The 19,252-nt window shown below is 38.1% G+C and overlaps 1 protein-coding gene across 3 annotated transcripts in view; it reads right to left on the bottom strand.

The window, feature by feature from the left end:
- The window catches only part of ARHGAP32 (Rho GTPase activating protein 32), a 297,599-nt gene that overhangs the window by 10,954 nt on the left and 267,393 nt on the right, over window positions 1-19,252 (bottom strand). For all 3 annotated transcript variants that reach the window (XM_075564089.1, XM_075564090.1, XM_075564091.1), the window contains 8 exons: window positions 17,842-17,944; window positions 12,382-12,526; window positions 11,842-11,924; window positions 8,403-8,510; window positions 7,983-8,128; window positions 7,289-7,484; window positions 4,365-4,510; window positions 3,400-3,471 (listed from right to left, as the gene is read on the bottom strand). In XM_075564089.1, coding sequence (XP_075420204.1) covers window positions 3,400-3,471; window positions 4,365-4,510; window positions 7,289-7,484; window positions 7,983-8,128; window positions 8,403-8,510; window positions 11,842-11,924; window positions 12,382-12,526; window positions 17,842-17,944 — 999 coding nt within the window. The remainder of the gene's footprint in view (window positions 1-3,399; window positions 3,472-4,364; window positions 4,511-7,288; window positions 7,485-7,982; window positions 8,129-8,402; window positions 8,511-11,841; window positions 11,925-12,381; window positions 12,527-17,841; window positions 17,945-19,252) is intronic.

Raw genomic sequence — 19,252 nt, 5'->3', positions numbered from 1 at the left:
ACATGTATGGCCTTCATTCGGGTTTCAGTAATTCCTCTCAGTTACATTGCCCTTAATTAAGCCCTATCCCCGCATCCTACGCCCTGCTCACTATTGATTTAGATAATTTGTTGTTCCCTTGTCCCTGGGTTTGTTAAGACCAACTTCCCCTGCTTCCCCCTCTCCCATGGCCCCCTGGAACTGGAACTATTAGACTCATTGTTTTCTCCTCTGGATTGTTTATCCTGCCTATCTTTTCTAGATGGATATGCAGAGATAATAATAAGCACAAAAACAGGACAAAGCCAGACAAAAGAACAGAAGATGACAAAACCAAAGCCAAAATAACAACAACATATGAACATCAAAAAAAGAAAAGCCTATAAACAGTTCCAGGTCTGTTTGTTGAGGTCTTATTTAAGCTTGAAATAACAGAACTTCTAAATTCTAAATAAGAAACACATCTGATGTGGTGAAGAAAGCTGATGGTGCCCGGCTATCAAAAGATATAGCATCTGGGGTCCTAAAGGCTCGACGATAAACAAGCATCCATCTAGCTTAGAACCAACAAAGCCCACATGGAAGAAGCCCATCAGCCTGTGTGACCACAAGGTGTTGAAGGGATCAGGTATCAGGCATCAAGAACAAAAAAATCCTATCATTGTAAATGAGGGTGATTGCAGAGTAGAGACCCAAAGTCCATTGGTAGGCAACTGGACACCCCTTACTGAGGGGTTGCGGGGAGGAGACAAGCCAGTCAGGGTGTAGGGTACCAATGATGAAACATACTACTTTCCTCTAGTACTTAAAAGCTTCCTCCTCCCCCCCCGCCCCTGCCCCAACTATCATGATCCCGATTCTACCTTACAAATCTGGCTAGACCAGAGGATGTACATTGGTACAGATAGGAACTGGAAACACAGGGAATCCAAGACAGATGACCCCTTCAGGACCAGGGGTGAGAGTGGTGATACCCAGAAGGTGGAGGGAAGGTGGGTTGGAAAGGGTGAACCGATTACAAGGATCTACATATAACCTCCTCTGTGGGGGATGGACAACAGAAAAGTGGGTGAAGGGAGATGTTGGAAAATATAGAATATGACAAAATAATAATAATTTATAAATTATCAAGGGTTCATGAAGGACGGGGTGCGGGGAGGGAGGGGGAAAATGAGGAGCTAATATTAAGGGCTCAAGTAGAAAGCAAATGTTTTGAGAATGATGATGGCAACAAAAGTACAAAGGTGCTCAACACAATGGATGTACATATGGATTGTGATAAGGATTGTACGAGCCCTTAATAAAATGATTTTTTAAGAGAAAGATATGCATTTGATATAACAGGGAAGCTAAAGCACTTGATGGTTTGGGTAGAAATAAAGGAATCAGAACTCTTGGATTCTATTACTAATTAATCCAACACTGAAAATGTTTGTGACTCTAGGCAAGTTTATTTTTCCTTTGTGTTTTATTTTATTACTGCATTCATATGTTAATTATGGGATAGAATTAATAATTTTAAATACAGCAAAAGCCAGAATGTAAGGTAGAAACTAGCCAGAGAAGAAAAATTCCCAATACTTTCCACTAAAATGAACAACAGAAAAACTGCAACACTGTATCCTGTCAATGGGTGGGGGGTTGGAGGGGGATGATGAGACCTGGAAAAGCATTGCAGTCCACGGTGCTCCTGCTTTCACAGGCTGCACGTAGTCCTCTGGACATGCAACAGTGGAAAGCGTGGTTTTCATGTTGCTTTTACAAGGAAGCACCATAATACTCATGTTTCTAAAATACTGAACTTACCTCTTGATTGAAATATCTCCACAACGCCATAAAGTATTTACATGTATTTAATAAACAATCCCTTTCTGATACTAGAACATAATTAATTCCTCATTTCCTCCTTAATTATAATAAGTTTTTACATTTCTACCCTCATGGGGTAGAGAACACCATATAATTTTATGATGTTGGGTCATATTGATAAAAAGAAGTCTTCAGAATATTCTAATAGCATTATTGGAATTGTTAAAAAGAAAATGTAATATAAAGAGGCAGAAGTTAGGTTACAAAATAGAATAATGTATTAACCATTTACAAAATTCATTGCTATTCAAATATTATTTTCCGCTGAACAATCGCTGCTAGCAAGTCCACTGCATTGTTTTTATCGATCTTTCTCGATTATAATGAATAAAAATCTTAGAAAACTTGTAAAATGTCAGTCACTCAATTAAGATGATATAGGAAAACTTCTTGTATCAAAAGCAAAATGACTGATCAATGAAAATCTGGCAGTTAGAATAATTAGGTGAAAAAAATGACAGAACATGGATACCACAGAAAATGAGTATGATTTTAACACCACAAGACTAAGAGAAGTTTTTGGGAAAGCAGTGAAGCTTTTAATTATTTTTGCAATAAAAGCCTTTTTCAGAATCCTGCACAAACCAAATATCAAATGAACGGTGTCTTATTTTACTATTACAAGATTTTATTGGAAAAATATGAACAATGAAGTAATTCTCTTCTCATTCTAAAATTTAGTATTTGGGTACAATTATAATCCAACATTTGCTCATTAAAAAAATAAAATAGTTGTTTCATATTTATTTTTTAGTTTTGCTTTTCAAAGTTGTGATCAAAATCCTTTTTTCTCATTTTGTATGCCCTATTTAGATCCTCATTAAGTTGCCTTTCCCTGTACTAATTATCTGTAGATAATGAGGACTTCTTGTAAAATAATCTGCTCAATGACACTTAACCATTTCCAAAACACTAAGCCATTTCCAAGAGAAAGCATTGTTGGTTTAAATATCAACAGTTTTATACACTGTAACATTTGTGCTCATATTATAAACACTAAAGAAAGGTCTTTATTAAATAAGAACATAAATCATGAACTTAAAACATCTTGGCTATTTTTTTGTAAACTGAACAATAATCATGCCTAATGACTTAATTTTATACTTTGTAACACTGTGCTCATATTGTAAATACTAAAGAAATGTCTTTATTAAATAATAAACGTAAATGGCGAACGCAGAACACTTTGGCTATTTTGTGGTCAACTGAACAATAATCATACCCAAAGACTGGCACATCAATGGCTTTTCATCTGAACATCACTAACGAGATCGGCGCAGTGATTAAAGTCTTCAGCGGCTAACTAAAAGGTCAGCGGTGATGACCACCCACTCTTCTGTGTGAGAGTGAGGCAGTTGCTTTTGTAAAGAGTCACAGACTTGGAGACCCTATGATGCAGTTGTACTCTGTCCTAGAGGGTCCCTATGATTTGGAATCAACTCCCTAGCACTGGGTTAGCCTGCTTATTAAATGTTTATCAAATACACTCCACTACTGTGTCCTTGTATGAAATAGATTAAGGAATATAATAATTGCTATGTTTAGGCTTACCATCGACTGCATGGAGAGAAGTAAGAGATTCCTCACTCTTAGCTGAGCGAAGAGTTCCTTCTGCCCTGCCACCTAAAGAATCAACACCAAAGAATGTGGTCTTATTATTTGTTACATATAGAGGGAAAGGAAAGATTAGGTTTTTCTTTCTTTTACGTGCGTTTAAACTCCTCATGTGGTGTACATTTCTACATCCATCTGCAATTCTTGCACCCTGTTACACAGTGTGCTGCATTGCTCTCAACTGATTGGTAAGTGAACAAAAATCTCTTTTCCAAAGTATCATGAACTTGAGATAGTAATTCAAATACTTCTTTCATATTTCCTAAAGATCATAAAATAGTGTTGTAATGGGATTACTAGTATTCCTCCACCCCACAAAATCCATTTCTATCTGGAACCTCAAAATGTGACCATGTTGAGAAACACTGCCTTGATTTAGTTAAAGATCACAATATGGTAACATACTAGATTTAGGGTGAGCCCTAAATGAATGACTGGTATCTTCTTAAGAAATGGAGAGGGCAGAGAGAGATGGCCATGGATAGACTGAGGCAGAGATTGGGAGTTATGTTCCCAGATGTCAAGGAATACCTGGAGAAGTAAGTGTACAGCCCTTTAGAAGAGTATAGATCTAAATGGAGGATAAATATGTTGATAAATACTAGTTTCACTTTTTGATATGTTTGTTTAATATCAATCTCTATGAGTGTGTAGCAATACTTTTTATAATCCATAAAATTTCCATAAGTTACAGCGCACTTCTACATATGAAAATGTCATTTATTTCTAGCTCCTTTGTATTTAGGGGTAAAGAATTCGTAGAAGATACTTCATACAAAGAAACATAGTATGGATATCTTATAGTGAAGCCTATATGACGTCATATGCAAGGCGTGGCCAGAATAAGAAGAGCTCTCAGAAAGAGCTGAACGGTGCCCAGCCCCACAGCAAATGGCCCCAACCTTTCAGAGCCATGGCCTTCATCTCCGAAGGCTCACTCTCGTTTCGCTGAAGCTTTCGTTTGGACACAGATGAGGACTTCCCCAAGCTGAAGAAGGAACGCCAGCTGCCCACGGGGGATTTTTTCATTTTACCTTGAGGCCTTTTCCTGTGAGAAGAAAAAATATTCCATTTACATTATGATATTCTAGGAAGTATCTATCTTCCCTGAAGAAAAGTAAATGAAGATATAATAGAGAGAACAAAACAGCTTAGAATGGTACAGTTAAAATAGGAAATAGCTATTTGTCTTCCATATAGTATACAGCAGGGGTCCTCAAGCTTTTAAAACTGGGGGCCAGTTTACTGTCCCTCAGACCCGTTGGAGGGCCGGACTATAGTTTACAAAAAACTATGAACAAATTCCTATGCACCCTGGACATATCTTATTTTGAAGTAAAAAATCAAATGGGGCAAAAACACCTGGTGGGCTGGATAAATGTCCTCAGTGGACTGCGTGTGGCCCACGAGCCATAGTTTGAGAACGCCCGGTATACAGGATACAATTCAACTAAAGAAACACTGGAAATTAAGCATTTATGTTCTAATATTAGTAACTACCTTCACACAAAAATAATTATGTACATAAAATATGTAGATGTAAGCTTGCAATCTGGGAAATAAGTAGAAATTAAAAAAAATTTCTGGGATGCCTAAGTAAAACAGTTAAGGATTTTACTTTAGCTGTGAATGGAAACACTAAGGTTAAAGAGAAGGAAAGTGTTAATAATAACAAATGCCAGGCACATTATCTGCATATAAGCCATAGGTAGATATGTAGACATTACAGGTAGGTAATAATTCTCATTTTATGGCTGAAGAAATTAAGATAATAAGAAGATACTAACTTCTTAAATTTATAATATTAGTAAATGGCACAGTTAGGACTGAGCCCAGCCCTATCTTAACCACTTAATACTAACACTAGTACTGGTGGTGCAAAGGTTAAGCATTGGGTTGCAAACCAAACCAATTTAAACTCGCTATTGGCTTCTTGAGAGGAAAACCTGGTGACCTGTTCCAGTGAAGAGGACACAAAGGATGCCCTAAGGGGCAGCTCTGCTGTCAGGTAGTTGGAATCGACGGGATAAAGAGACTTTCAACACATTATGAGGCCAAGCATCAAACGAAGCAGCTGAAGCTAACTTCTCAGTGGCAGAGTGGAAGAGTTTTCATGGCATTTTTGGTCATGTGACATGAATGGAAGTTAACGGGGGATATAGAATGTGAAACGAATACACCCAAAATTATTATTAACACTACCCAATCCATGAGGTTGGAATCTTCACATGCATAAGTAGTCCAGGGAGTAGCAGAGACATCTGAAAAACCCTTTTACAGATATTAGTCTTTCTACTTTAACTGAGTTGAGATGCTACAGAAACCATGCCATCATCACCATTTCTTCAAGGAAACAGACGTTTAGAACTAGAAGGAACATTCAGAACAGATAAGTAAATCTCAAATGTCAGCCAGTATCCAAATCACCTTTTCAAAAGACCAATGCTAGGCTCCACACCCAGAGCTTCAGATTCAGTAGTCCAAACATGGGCTTAAGAATGTGTATTTTTAACCATTACCACATGATACCACATGGTCTGTTGATTAGCAGACCTCACTGAGAGAACTATTTTGACCTTCATGAGGAATTAAGGGCAAATAAAATCATTCATTACCTTTAGAACAAGCTGTCCCCAAATAGTTTATTCTAGATAACATATTCTAAGTAATATACCTCAGATACAAAAAAGCAGAAGATAAAAAATAAATGCCTTATAAATGTGGGTGAGTGTAGAGTGGAGACTCAAAGCCCATCGGTAGGCAACTGGACACCCCTTGCTGAAGTGATGTGGGGAGGAGATGAGCCAGTCAGGGTGCAGGGTAGCAACGATGAAACATATAACTTTCCCCTAGTTTTAAAATACTTCCTCCCCCCACTATCATGATCCCAATTCTACCTTACATATCTGGCTAGACCAGAGGATGTACCTTGGTACAGATAGCAACTGGTAACATTGGGAATCCAGGACAGATGACCCCTTCAGGACCAGTGGAGAGAGTGGCAATGCCTGACAGGTAGAGGGAATGTGGGGTGGAAAGGGCAAACCGATTATAAGAATCTACGTAAAGCCTCCTCCCTGGGGGATGAACAGCAGAGAAGAGGGAAGGGAGAGATGTCGGACAGTGTAACATATGACAAACTAATAATAATTAATGAATTATGAAGGGTTCATGAGGGAGGAGGAATGGGGGAGGGAAGGGAAAAATGAGGAGTCGATATTAAGGGCTCAAGTAGAAGGCCAATGTTTTGAGAATGATGATGGCAACAAATATACATATGTGCTTGACATAATGGATGTATGTATGGATTGTGATAAGAACTGTATGAGCCTCCAATAAAATGATTTAAAAATAATAAATGCCCTATATGTATTTCTTATATCATTTTTTATCACTACACAATTGTTTTCTTCTTTTGAAAAGTTGTATGAAGCAATGCTTTACAAGATTCATTTGCATCTTTGTCTAAGAATTGCTGTTTCATCCACATTCAAAATAAACTGATTTTTCTGGGATCCCTCCAGAATGAATTTAAAAAATAACCCCACTGTTATTCCGTCAATTCTGACTCATCAGGATAGAGTAGAATTGCCCATAAGCTCCCAGGGCTGGGAGTCTGCAGGGAAGCAGAGCACAGCGTCTGTCTCCCTTGGAGTAGTTGCTGGGTTCACAGTGCTGGCTTTGTGGTTAGCAGTCAAAGATTGACCCACTTCACCCCCAGGGCTCCTTAGAATCAGTATAGTGACACTAAAATACCCAATTATAAGTGAGATAAAAATACATGGTTATAAAACTCATATTCTGACACAGATTTAACACATCTTACCTTTCAAGTGGAAACTCAATTATAGTATGAAACTTTCCCTGAAGTGCAGCAGGCCCTTCTCCGACTTCAATATACTTATTTTCAGTCACAAGTGGAGAATTCACCTGAGCTTGCGTTCGTGCCTGGGCTTCCTCCAATGTCAGCAGCTTGGTGGAGGGAGAAGAAACCAGCAAAGACTTGGGCCGAGACAGAGAAGCTTGGGTGACAAAGGAACGGAACGGAAGATTTAAACACTTTAGTACAGCAGAAAAAATGTGTGTCTAAAATCTGATTTGTCTACCCACCTATTGACTTATATGTGTTGTTTTAGATTTTCTTCATTACCTTTTTAATGGCACAAAGGAGTCTTTTGTATTAAGTAAGGAATAGAAGGTGTTATATCCAGTTGTTAACACGACATCGATTTTTAAAATTCCTCAAGCAGTTTAACTAGTTTCCTGTCTCAAAGGAAACCAGAAAAAGGCCACAACACAGCTCTTTTTATCTTTGGAAAGTTTTTTTCTTTTGGTCAATATTATAACCTTTATATACATGTGTTTATCATAAAGATGGATTGTAACTAAGTCGAACATGTAATATTTACTTTATACATACAAATCACTAAATTTTGCATTTTTGGAAACAAGAAATTTAGATTAGCTGTTCACAACTTCCCACTCTTCTAGAAGCAGACAAGAATCCACATGAGCACTACCTGCCCCTTCCTGGACGGCTGCACTGATGTTGCCACTGAAGAGGACATCCACATGGTTGAGGATGAATTCCACAACCACAGACTGAATTCTCACTTCCATGAATGCCGCCGTCCCACTGAAGCAGGCTGATTCGATCTGCTTTGATCTGTGAGGTAAAAACGCTTCCATGAGAGAGTCACAAAGACAGCAGTCTTAGGGACATTTCTTAAAAAATGTGTAAATTACCAACAAATTTGAGAAATAAATCATACTTTTACAGTTCCCCGACTCAGCTCCAGTTACAACTTTCATGTAACTGCACATCAAAAAGGAGCAGAACCATTTCCCTTTTAGGAAATTTCCCTAAGAAACACTGACGAGTAAGACTTTTATTTAAGATGACTAGTTCTACATAAGGTCTGAGGTCAAAAGTAACTTACCTTAACAGGTTTGGAGCCCAAACTATTGCTAGGTTTTTTGCATGCATATTTGTGATGGAGCAATAGTCAGCTAGAAGAGACAAATGTCTCATCAGGAACTCCAGAGTTCTGGAAAATGAAATACAATAGATTAGCAGGAAAATAATGTTGTGTACTACCACAGAACATTAAAAAGTCCACAATTTTTCCACAGCAAAATGGGAGAAAAACTTTATAAAATAACAGCAAATGATTTTGCTGTTGATTATGTTTGAATATTATTGTTACACAAACTTGTGAGAAGAATGCTGTGGATATGAAACAAAAAGCCAGATGCAGTGAGAAATGAACCTAAGATAAGACTGGCTTTGAGAAAAGTAGCCCCTATTTTTATCCAATAAAACATCAGGGATTTTGTTCCTGGCTCTTGGACATTTAATTTCAGGGATACAGTAAAGTAAAATTTCCACAAAGCTAGCGTCTGTACTGGACACTCGCAGGTGGTGCTGTCCTGTGATGAGTCCCTGGAACAATCCCAGTGTCTTTTAATTCTGCTTTTCTTTTTTCCATGCACTTTTGGAAGCCTCTCATAACTGCAGCAGATATATTAACAGAAAAGGGTGTGCAGGCTTATGTGAAATGAACAATGTGCAACCAGTTAGAAGTCGTTCCAAGGAAGCCTCCAGGAAGCCTCCAAGGAGAGGGCTTAGCAACAAGTGAGTTTTTGAATGAAAGTCCCTACTTCAAATCTAATACCTTGCTTTATTTTTGTTAATTCTCAGGTTTCCTTACTTAAATAGTCCATGTATATTGAGTTTAAGTAATAGCACAAAGTTATATTATGTTTTGAAATAAAGTATAATCAGCTTAAATATAGAACAAAGCACACATATAAACACTCATAGGTATTATCTATCAGTTGTCATATTTTATCAAAGTTCCCTACCTGTGAAGTGGACAATGGTGGTCCAAACGAGGGAGAATAGAAATCAAGGAGCAGGGGAAAGGTAAAGTGTTGGAGGGTTTGACTAGTAGTTTAAACTGTTGAATACAAATTGAAGATCTGAAATGTAAACCACTACCTAATTTACAATTTTTAAAAAGCCTGCCTTACAAATAGGGTGATAAACTACTGAAGACAACGAATCAAAGAGAGCAATATAAGAATTATTCCCTGAAATAATTTTTAAATGAAAGTTAAATTCAGGCCCATATATGTGCTTTAGTGATTCAGATGGATCTCACAAGAACTTGAGAGAAAGGAAGATTAACGAGATTTTTTTATCGTTGTTCATGACGCTTTTCCAGGTTCTCATTGAGTTCTCACTTGTTAGGTGCCCTGAATCAGTCCCAACTCACAGTGGTCCTTGGCACAACTGGGAGAACACTGCCTGGCCCTGCACCATGTTCACAATTGTTCCTGTGCTTGAGCTCACTGTTGCAGCTGCTGCTATATCAATCCATCCCATTGAGGGCCTTCCTCTTTTACCCCACCCTCCACTGTCCCAAGCATGATGTCCTTCTCCAGGGACAGGTCTCACCAGACAACATGTCCTCGTATGTGAGACAGAGTGTCTTGCCATCCTTTCCTCTAAAGAGCATTCTGGCTATACTTCTTCTAAGATTGTTTGTTCCTTTGGCAGTCCACAGTACTTTCAATATTCTTTGTCAGTACTGTAGCTCAAAGACATCAGCTCTTCTTCAGTCTTCCTGATTCAATGTCCAACTTTTACATGCAGACGAGGCAAATGAGGAAGGATACCATGGCTTGGGTCAGGCATGCCTCAGTCCTCTAATCCTTAGCAGATTTACCCAATGCGATGTAAGTTGACTGCTGCTTCCCTAAATATTGATTGTGGATCCAAGTGAGACAGAATCCTTGACAACTCCAATCTTTTCTCTGTTTATCATCATGTTAACTATTGGTCAAGCTGTGGAGATCTTGATTTTGTTTATACTGAGTTGTCATCCACACTGAAGGCTGTAATCCCTGAACTTCATCAGCAAGTGCTTCAGGTCCTCCTCACTTTCAGCAAGCAAGGTTGTGTCAGGTGTCTATCTCGGGTTCCGACTAAGCCTTCCTCCAGTCCTGCTTATCTATCTGATGACTTGCTCAGCACATACACTGAATAAGTGCCCTGTGAGAATGCACCCCTGTTCTGTCTGCACTCCTGGTCCACGCCGAGGTCCCACAAGCACATACGAGGTGTTCTGGAGTTTCCATTCCTCTCAATGTTCCCCACAGTTTGTTTCAATCCCCACAGTCAAATGCCTTTTCATTGTCAGTAAAACACAAGTAAACATCTTTCTGATATTCTGCTTTAAGCCAAGATCCGTATGGCATCAAAAACAGGATCCCTTGTTTCTCCTCTTCTCCTGAATCAGGCCTGAACCTCTGGCAGCAATGTACTGCTGCAACTGTTGTTGGGTATCTTCAGCAATATTTACCTGCATCTAAAATTTTGTTCTCGCTTAATTTAGTTTTCACTTAGGTTATAATAATGATCCTAAATTTTGCTGATACAAAACAGCATCAACATCCCCATTTCATGGTGAAGTGGCAGTGTGATGGTTCAAATCGAGGTCAGCTTGGTTCCAGAGCTCTGCTCATTCAGCTCCAGGGATTTTAACTGCTCACAGTGAAAACCGTAATGATCTGTTCTTCTGACACAGAGTTAAGAGGGAAAGGCACACAGACAGATCAGAGTGAGATTTGCCTAGAGGCTAGATTGAAATAATAAAGTTGGGAACTATGTTTAGAAGACAATATAATGGGCGGGGTGCTAAAAAAGAAAAGAAAAAATGAAAGCAATATAATATTACACTCATTATGCAGAAAAGAGAGAGGTGAGGGAAAGGAAATATTAAAACTCATTGCACTGGGCACGGGAAGGAATTGGTTTTGACGAATCGCAACACAAATGAAGATAATAAAGCTTCTATGAGACGCTAAATGTTCAGGGGAGCAGATAACCTCACCTTTCTCCAGAGGAGCAACTGGAGGATCTGAACTGCTGACCTGGCAGTCAGCGACCCAACATTTAATGAACCCATACATTCCCAGGGCTCCTTGGGAAATTTTAAGGTATGTAAGAAATTTATTTTTCAAGAAACGCAAATTTAAATAACCAAAGATAACTTTTGTTTGTCAACTGTAACAAAATCAAGAAACATATGCAAAACTGAAAGGTAAAAAAACAAACAAAAACACAAAGCTTACTCAACTATTCATCTGTTTGTTAATTAATTCAATATTTACTAAATGTCTAATAGATGCTAAGCACCGTGCCCAACCCCAACACACAACAAGGTATATCTTTATTAATATAATTTGTTGGCAGAGCTGGTATGTATGTGACACTTCCTAGAAGTTTAAATAAATGAAAACTCAAATAGAAAATGTAGTTTTATGTATCAATTGAATTCCATATTGGCTGGTATTTTACAACATGTAGTTTACCTGTAGTGTGGCGGGGGGAGTTGCTGGATGACATCATGAATTTTTATCAATCTTTCTTCATCTGTGGCTGCTGAAACAGCATCCTGTAAGAATCATAATGCAAAGTAGACCAGTAAGTTGTCTTTTTAAAATTAAAAAATGTTCTTCACCTACAATTTAGCTTTCATTCTGTGATTAATTCATTCTACTCTTTGATGCTAAATGAGAAAACACAATACAGTAACAAGGAAAGTTTCCCACATCATGTGGACACTAAAATATATATAAAAATACAGGAATCTTTTTCCTAAAAGCTTGATGGCAATCAATATTAAGGAAGGTAAGATTAATGGCTCAAAGTCAGAAAACCAAAATAACAATGTGCAAACAGCAAAGATCACGGACTAGCTAGCAATGACTATTTTAAAAAGTGAAAAGGGAGCCCCCCTTTAAGCGACAGAATTATCTTTTACATATTACCAAAGCAATCTTTATGCTCTTTAGAATAAAATCGCAACAAAGCTCCAAAAAGAACTTAATTCAAAACTACCTTGTACTTACAGAAAATTTCTCATATAGTTGATACGTGAGTAGTGGGTTTGGGAGCTCTCGGAAATACAGCTTACACAGTGAGCCCACAGAATGGATGTCTTGAACGTAAGGCTCCTTTGTCAGGTCAGGAACATGCTCAGAGTCAAATTCATGGCTAAGAAAAACAGGTTAGAGAAACAAAACCAAGTGATCTTAATGAAGAAAGACACGATGTAGAATAAGAAATTAAAAGGTCAAATATCTTGACCTCTGTCTACCTTGTAAATTATATTTGAACTATAAGAGTAAGTGAATGTTTGAATGTAAAACAAGTATCTTTTCACATGGAAATTAAGGATATGACTTAATATTAAAATGAACAATAATTCCTAAAACTCATGTGAATAAGCACATCAAATTGTAAGCACATCAGATTCCTAATAAGCACATCAGATTCCTAATTTCTAACATCATGGTGATTCTAAAAACTTTGGGTTGAGTGGTAGCTGATCATGAACAAATATGTACAGAAATTTCTCAGAAAAAAAGCTGTATAGTCGAGGAACCCTTTACTAAAGAGAAGGTGGGAAGTCAAACTCCATACGGAGTAATTCCAGGCAAGGTGCACATTTTGGTGCTCAGTGAAACCTGTACATTGAAGTGAATGAAATGAAAGTTGGGTTCAGAATACTGAAGCAGATTAAGTTCCCTTTCTTCAGGAGGTCAATTAACATTATATCGCACACAGGGCAGGAATATACTAGACATCAAAGCATGGGGTCCATTTGAATGAGATTTGTTATGACTGAAGGTAAAGACTGAAACAGTCCTTAGTACAAGATCCAAATTAAGTTTGTTTATTTTCTAAATAGGTATTCCTGAAAACATGAAAGTCTTTAGAGAAAGGCACGAGAGTCCATTATAACTACTATAAAATAATGGTAATTAGCATGCACCACAGTAAAACAGACAGAATAACAACATCTGAAGAATAGACTAGACTCCAAGAGGATGAGTGAAAGTAAAATTTCTATTGTTAGTATAAGAAACCACTGCATTAGTCTCTGAGAAGAGGGGGAGGGTGTAGAGTATGTAACATATTCATACCAGAGCATCAATTACAAAAATAAGGTAATAGAGACTGGAAAAATTTTCATTTCAATAAATTTTAATTGTGAAATTCAGAAATGAAAAGATTAAAAAATCCAATTAAAATATGGGCAGAAGACATAGAAGGGGATATTTAAGTAGCTGACAAATAAGTGTAAATTAACTATGATCATTAGGTATTAGAGATGGAAATCAAGAAACAATGAAATGTCTCATCCTTGTAAAACTGGCACCAATTAAAAACACACACACACAATATAAATGCTGGTAAGATTGTGAAGAGACTTGGCACCCTTATTAACTGCTGGTAGGATTGTAAAATGGTACCATCACTATGGAAAATAGTATAGCCCTTCTTCAAAAAGCTAGACATAAAAAAACCCCTATGACCAAATAATCCTACTTATAGGTGAAAATCCTCAAGATTCAATAGAAGTGACATGAATAGATATATGCACATTTATTTTCATTACAGCACTTTTGACAAGAGCAAAAAGATGGGGAGAAAATGATACACGAAAGAAAAGATAAGCAAAATGTGATACCTATATACTGTGGATTAGTAGTATTCAGCCAATAAGGTAAATCCTTGAAATATTGTAAAAAAAACAACAACCCCAAAACATAATTTTGGATATTTCAGTGAATGAAAAAATATCAGAAAAGGACAAATACTGAAAACACTTTTATAGGAAAACAAGAATAGATATAAAAGAGGTATTCAAACGTTTGTAGAAAATTTCCATTTTTCCATTAATTTTTTGAAGTTCCCTTGTGTATTCAGAGATCAATGTTTCTCGGTTGCTATTAGAGATGGGTGGGAAGGAGGAGTGGAAGGCATTCTCAAGATAGCAGACATTTCTAGTTTTAGTGATGAGAATGGTATCACGGAATATGGGTGAAGTGCACACACAGCTTGATCAAAGTAAATTATTTCACTATGAGTGTACAAGGGAAAAGGATGTCTTTAGTCAGGAATATGACACACATAATCCGAAAATCATACAAAATTCCTCAAAATATGTTGTCTCACAAATATAAATATATATACATGTATATAAGTGTAGCAGTAGGAATATGAATATGTGGGTTTATGTGTATCTATAAAGGAGCTCTGGGTTAGACATTAGGTCTGTTATATCTGGGTTAGACTACAAGGTCAGTGACTCACACTCAGCAGCTGCTCTATGATAGTAAGATAAAGCTGGCTGCATCCAGTCTTCTTTTATATAAGATACTATGAGTTAACTTATGGCTGTGAGTTTTTGGGGTTGGGTGGGAGGGATTTAGGTTGTATAGTGGATTATGTGTTAGGTTACTACCTGTAGGGTCAGCAGTTCAAAACCACCAGCCATTCCTCCAGAGAAAGAGGAAGATTTCTAATCCCTTAAAGAGATATAGTCTTAGAAACCCACAGAGACAGTTCTATACCATCCTATATGGTTGTTATGAGTAAAAATTGACCTAATGGTAGTGAGAGGTATATGCACATGCAGGTGTGTGCGTGTGCACGCATATATATGCACAAATATATAATAGACCACTCAGCTGACTCCGGTACAGAGCTTTCTTAGACATAACCACTCACTTCAAAAGATCAGGGGTTTTTGGCGATTTAGGAGCATAGTCTTATGGGACAACTCGGTTAATCAGCAAAATATAGTTTATAAAATATAAGTTCCATAGCCCAATTTGGAGAGTAGTGTTTGGGGTCTTTAAATCTTGGGACAGGCCTTTGTGATGCAACTACTGAGCTGTACTTGTCTGGAGCAAAAGAGAAAGAAGGGAAAAAAAAACTCAGAGAGAGAGCCACATGTATGTACCTAGAGTGGCACATGGCTCACAAGGTGTAGTTTGCCAACCCCTGCACTAGATGAATTCTTACAGAATAAGAGAAAAATATGGGAAATCAATGTCTTAAGTCTCTTGAGCTCTCCCTCAACACAAGAACACTTTTCTAACAACCTGGAATTCTGTGATGCTCATCCTCTCAGCACGATCGCTGAAGACAAAAATGGTTGCATTAGCAAATGTGGTGAAGAAAGCTGACAGTGGCTGGCTATCAAGACATAGCATCTGAGGTCTTTAGCTTCTTGAAGCTAAACAAGTGACCATCTAGTAGAGAAGCAACAAGCCCATCTGGAAGAGGCATATCAGCCTGTGTGATCATGAGGTGTCGACAGAATCAGGTAACAGGCATCAGAAGATCCCAAACAAAAAACAAAAAACATTGTTGAGAACAAGGGGGGTAGGAGCAGAGATCCAAAGCCTATCTGTGGACAATAGAACATTCTCTCACAGAAGGGTCAAAGGAAGAGATGAGTCAACCAGTGTGCAGTATAGCACTGATGGAACATACAATGTTCCTCTGGTTCTCTGAGGCTTCCTCACCCCCCACTATCATTACCCCAGTCCTACCTTTCAGTTCTGTCTAGACTGGAGCATGTACACTGGTACAGATAAGAGCTCAAGACACATGGGACCAAGGTTAGAGAAACCCTTAAGGAACAGAAATGGTAGTAGTAATACCAAGATGGTAGGGAGAAGGGGGAGAAAAGGGGGGGAAATTGCAATGATCAATGTATAACATGCCTCCCCACCTCCCTAGGGGGATGAACAACAGAAACATGAGTGAAGGAACACAGTGGCAGTCAGCATAAGATATGAAAATAATAATTTATCAAGGGGTCATGGGGAGGGGGGAGCCTATACCAAGGGCTCAAATAGAAAGTAAATGTTTTAAAAAATGATGGCAACATATGTACAAATATACTTGATAAAGTTGATGTATGGAATATTGTAAGAGCTGTAAGAGCCCCTAAAAAAAAATCTCAATTTATGGGACCGGCAGAGACTAGCAGACTCCTTGATACAATCACTTTGAGATATACTTTAAGCCTAAAATGGAAATCATCTTTGTGGTCATCTGTTAGCTAAATAAAAGATTGGATCATAAATAAAGAGTGCCACACAGAAGTAGTGATTTCCTTTTTATGAAAAACAAAACAAAACACAACTATATGAAACTAAATAGTCAAACATTATTCTGAAGCAAATATGAGACGGTAAGTGAGCAGAGAAATTAAGAATGCTGGATATGGTACAACCAGAACAGGGTAAATGAGACTAATAATGTGCTTTAAAACAAAGTAACAGGCATTACTGAATAATCTGTAGAAACTATTCATTGGGAACCTAATTTACTATATAAACTCCCACCTTAAACAGAACAAAATAGGTTTTAAATTACTAATTATGAATTAAAATAATTCTATTATACTATTGGAGGGGCAGTGAATTATTTAAGGTGGCTTTTTAGTCGAAGTCTCTAACTTCCACCAAACAACCTTTCCTGCATGAGCATGGTTAAGAAGGTGGGGGAAGATACTGATAGGATTCACACGTGATTAATTATGAACAGGTTGCCCTGCAGTGCCAGCCTGCTGTGTATAAAGTGAGCCCTCTGAGAAGCAGAAGGGATCTCATTACCAGTAAGAACCAGAAGTGGAACATATCCTCTGGACCTGAGACCCCTGCACAGTGAACCTCCTGGGTCCAAACTCATCAACAAGTCAATTCTGACTCATAGTGACCCTCTCTGGGTTTCCAAGATTGTAACTGTTTATGAGAGTAGAAAGCATAGTCTTTCTCCTGAGGTGCTGCTGGTGGATTTGAATTGCCGACCATGTGGATCACAATCCAAAGCCTAACCACCACACCACCAGGCCTCTTGGTTCCAGAGACAGCTGTATCATCAAAGGAGGCAGAGCAGCAGAACCAAGAACCAGAACATGGTACAGAGTGATGAACTTCCCAACCCACAGAGCAAATTGACTGCTTTTGAACAGAAGGTTGGCTTGTGGAGTGAGGTGTTTCTAGGCACTTAATTATAGACATTGGACTTGCTGACCCATGGACGTGGAACTGAATGCCTTTGGACTAAGGCTGAATGGATTGGGGTGCTTCTAGGCACTTAATTCAAGGAGCTGGGTTTGCATATTCATAGCTTAAGCTAAAATACCTTTTGGGTTGGGGCTTATAGTAGAGTGGTATGCCCTTTGGGGCAGACCTGACAGAACTTTGTGACATGCTCTAACAAACAACTCAACCATGATCATTTCTCACAGGCATTACCACTTGTTAACTTCCTTAGTAAACTGTAATCAAAATAGGATAAAGAAGTTAAGACAGCAGTTTTCTTACAACACAGATAAAACAGGTCAGTTAGTAAAATATATAAGACAATATGCATACTATTTCCTTGTTTGCCCCAAATATGTACTTGATAAAATTATTACTGAAATAGTGCAATTTCTAAATAATTTAATTTTAGTGAGATAAATTAGGAATGAAAAAGAAAAATTCCATATAAGATTTTACCGTAATCTCTGGATATTGGAGGCAACACCCGAGAGACGATATATTCCATCCACAATGCCATATCTCTCAATGAATGCTGTACAGCTCTGAAGAACCTGGGGCACTAAAGAGAATTTTCAAAGGCATAAATTAAGTTGATAGTATTCACCACAACCGAAGTCACCCCTAAAATGAGTCACTTCACTTTCACAAGCAAAATAATTTTTTTAAATTAAAGATAAAAGGGTGGGGTAACTGACCAGGGAAAAATGATAGGGCATTTTCACTCGTTTTATATATAAAGAATTCGTTCCTCAATAAACCATTTCAGGGTGTTTTGTCAAGTTAAAGAGACTATATATTACTAGGACACGCCTTCCACATATCTGTGCAGTAGACAAATTTGAGGTCATGTTACTTCAATACATAGTATTGTGGCTGTGCCATACTAACAGCATACCAAATTTCTAAATATGACAACTGTGCAGCCGAATTCTAGACATAGTGATGAGATACATAATTTTAAATGCTTACCCCCCCAAACCAATTTTTTTTTTCACTTTTAAAGCAAGCTCCCTTTAACCTTGCATGTTTTGGTGTTGTTGGGTGCTGTTGAGTTGGTCCTGACTGGCAGTAAACCAATGTACAACAAAGAGAAGCACTGTCCGTCACTGGGCCACCTTATCATTGCGGTTATGTAGGAGCCCACTGTTGCAACCACTACGTCCATCTACCGTCTCGAAGGCCTTCCTCTTTTGTGCTGACCCTCTACCTTTCCAAGCATGATGTCCTTCTCTAGGGACTGGGGTCTGCTGAAAACCTGTCCAGAGTCTCACCATCCTTGCCTCTACTTCTTCCAAGGCAGATGCCTGCTCTTTTGGTAGTGCACAGTACTTTAGTAGTCTTCATTTATCATTCAGATGTAGTGATCCTTTTTCAAACGTCCTTATTCAGTGTTCAATTTTCATTTGCATATGAAACAACAGAAAATATCGCCAGGCATGGGGGCCTGGTGGCATAGTGGTTGTGCACTGGGTTTCTAACATTAGGTCAGCAGTTCAAAACCACCAATTGATCAGCAAGAGAAAGATGAGCCTTTCTACTCTCGCAAGGAGTTACAGTCTTGGAAACCCACAGAGGCAGTTCTACCCTGCTGTAGAGGGTCACTCTGAGTTGGAATTGACTCTCTGACATTGAGTTTGGATTTTGTTCAAGTGAACCTTAGTCCCCAAAGTAATATCTTTGCCTTTAGCATTTTAAAGAGGCTTGTGCAGCAGATTTACTCAAGGAAATACGTTGCTTGGTCTCTTGACTGCTGCTTGTATAAGCATTCATTGTAGATGCCAACAAGACAAAATTCTAGACAATTTCAACATTTTCTATTTATCATGATGCTACCTACTGGTCCAGTTGTGGGAATTTTGGTTTTGTT

Source organism: Tenrec ecaudatus, chromosome 12 (assembly GCF_050624435.1).
Source record: "Tenrec ecaudatus isolate mTenEca1 chromosome 12, mTenEca1.hap1, whole genome shotgun sequence".
NCBI lineage: Eukaryota > Metazoa > Chordata > Mammalia > Afrosoricida > Tenrecidae > Tenrec > Tenrec ecaudatus.
This window is presented reverse-complemented; position numbering and strand designations above follow the sequence as displayed.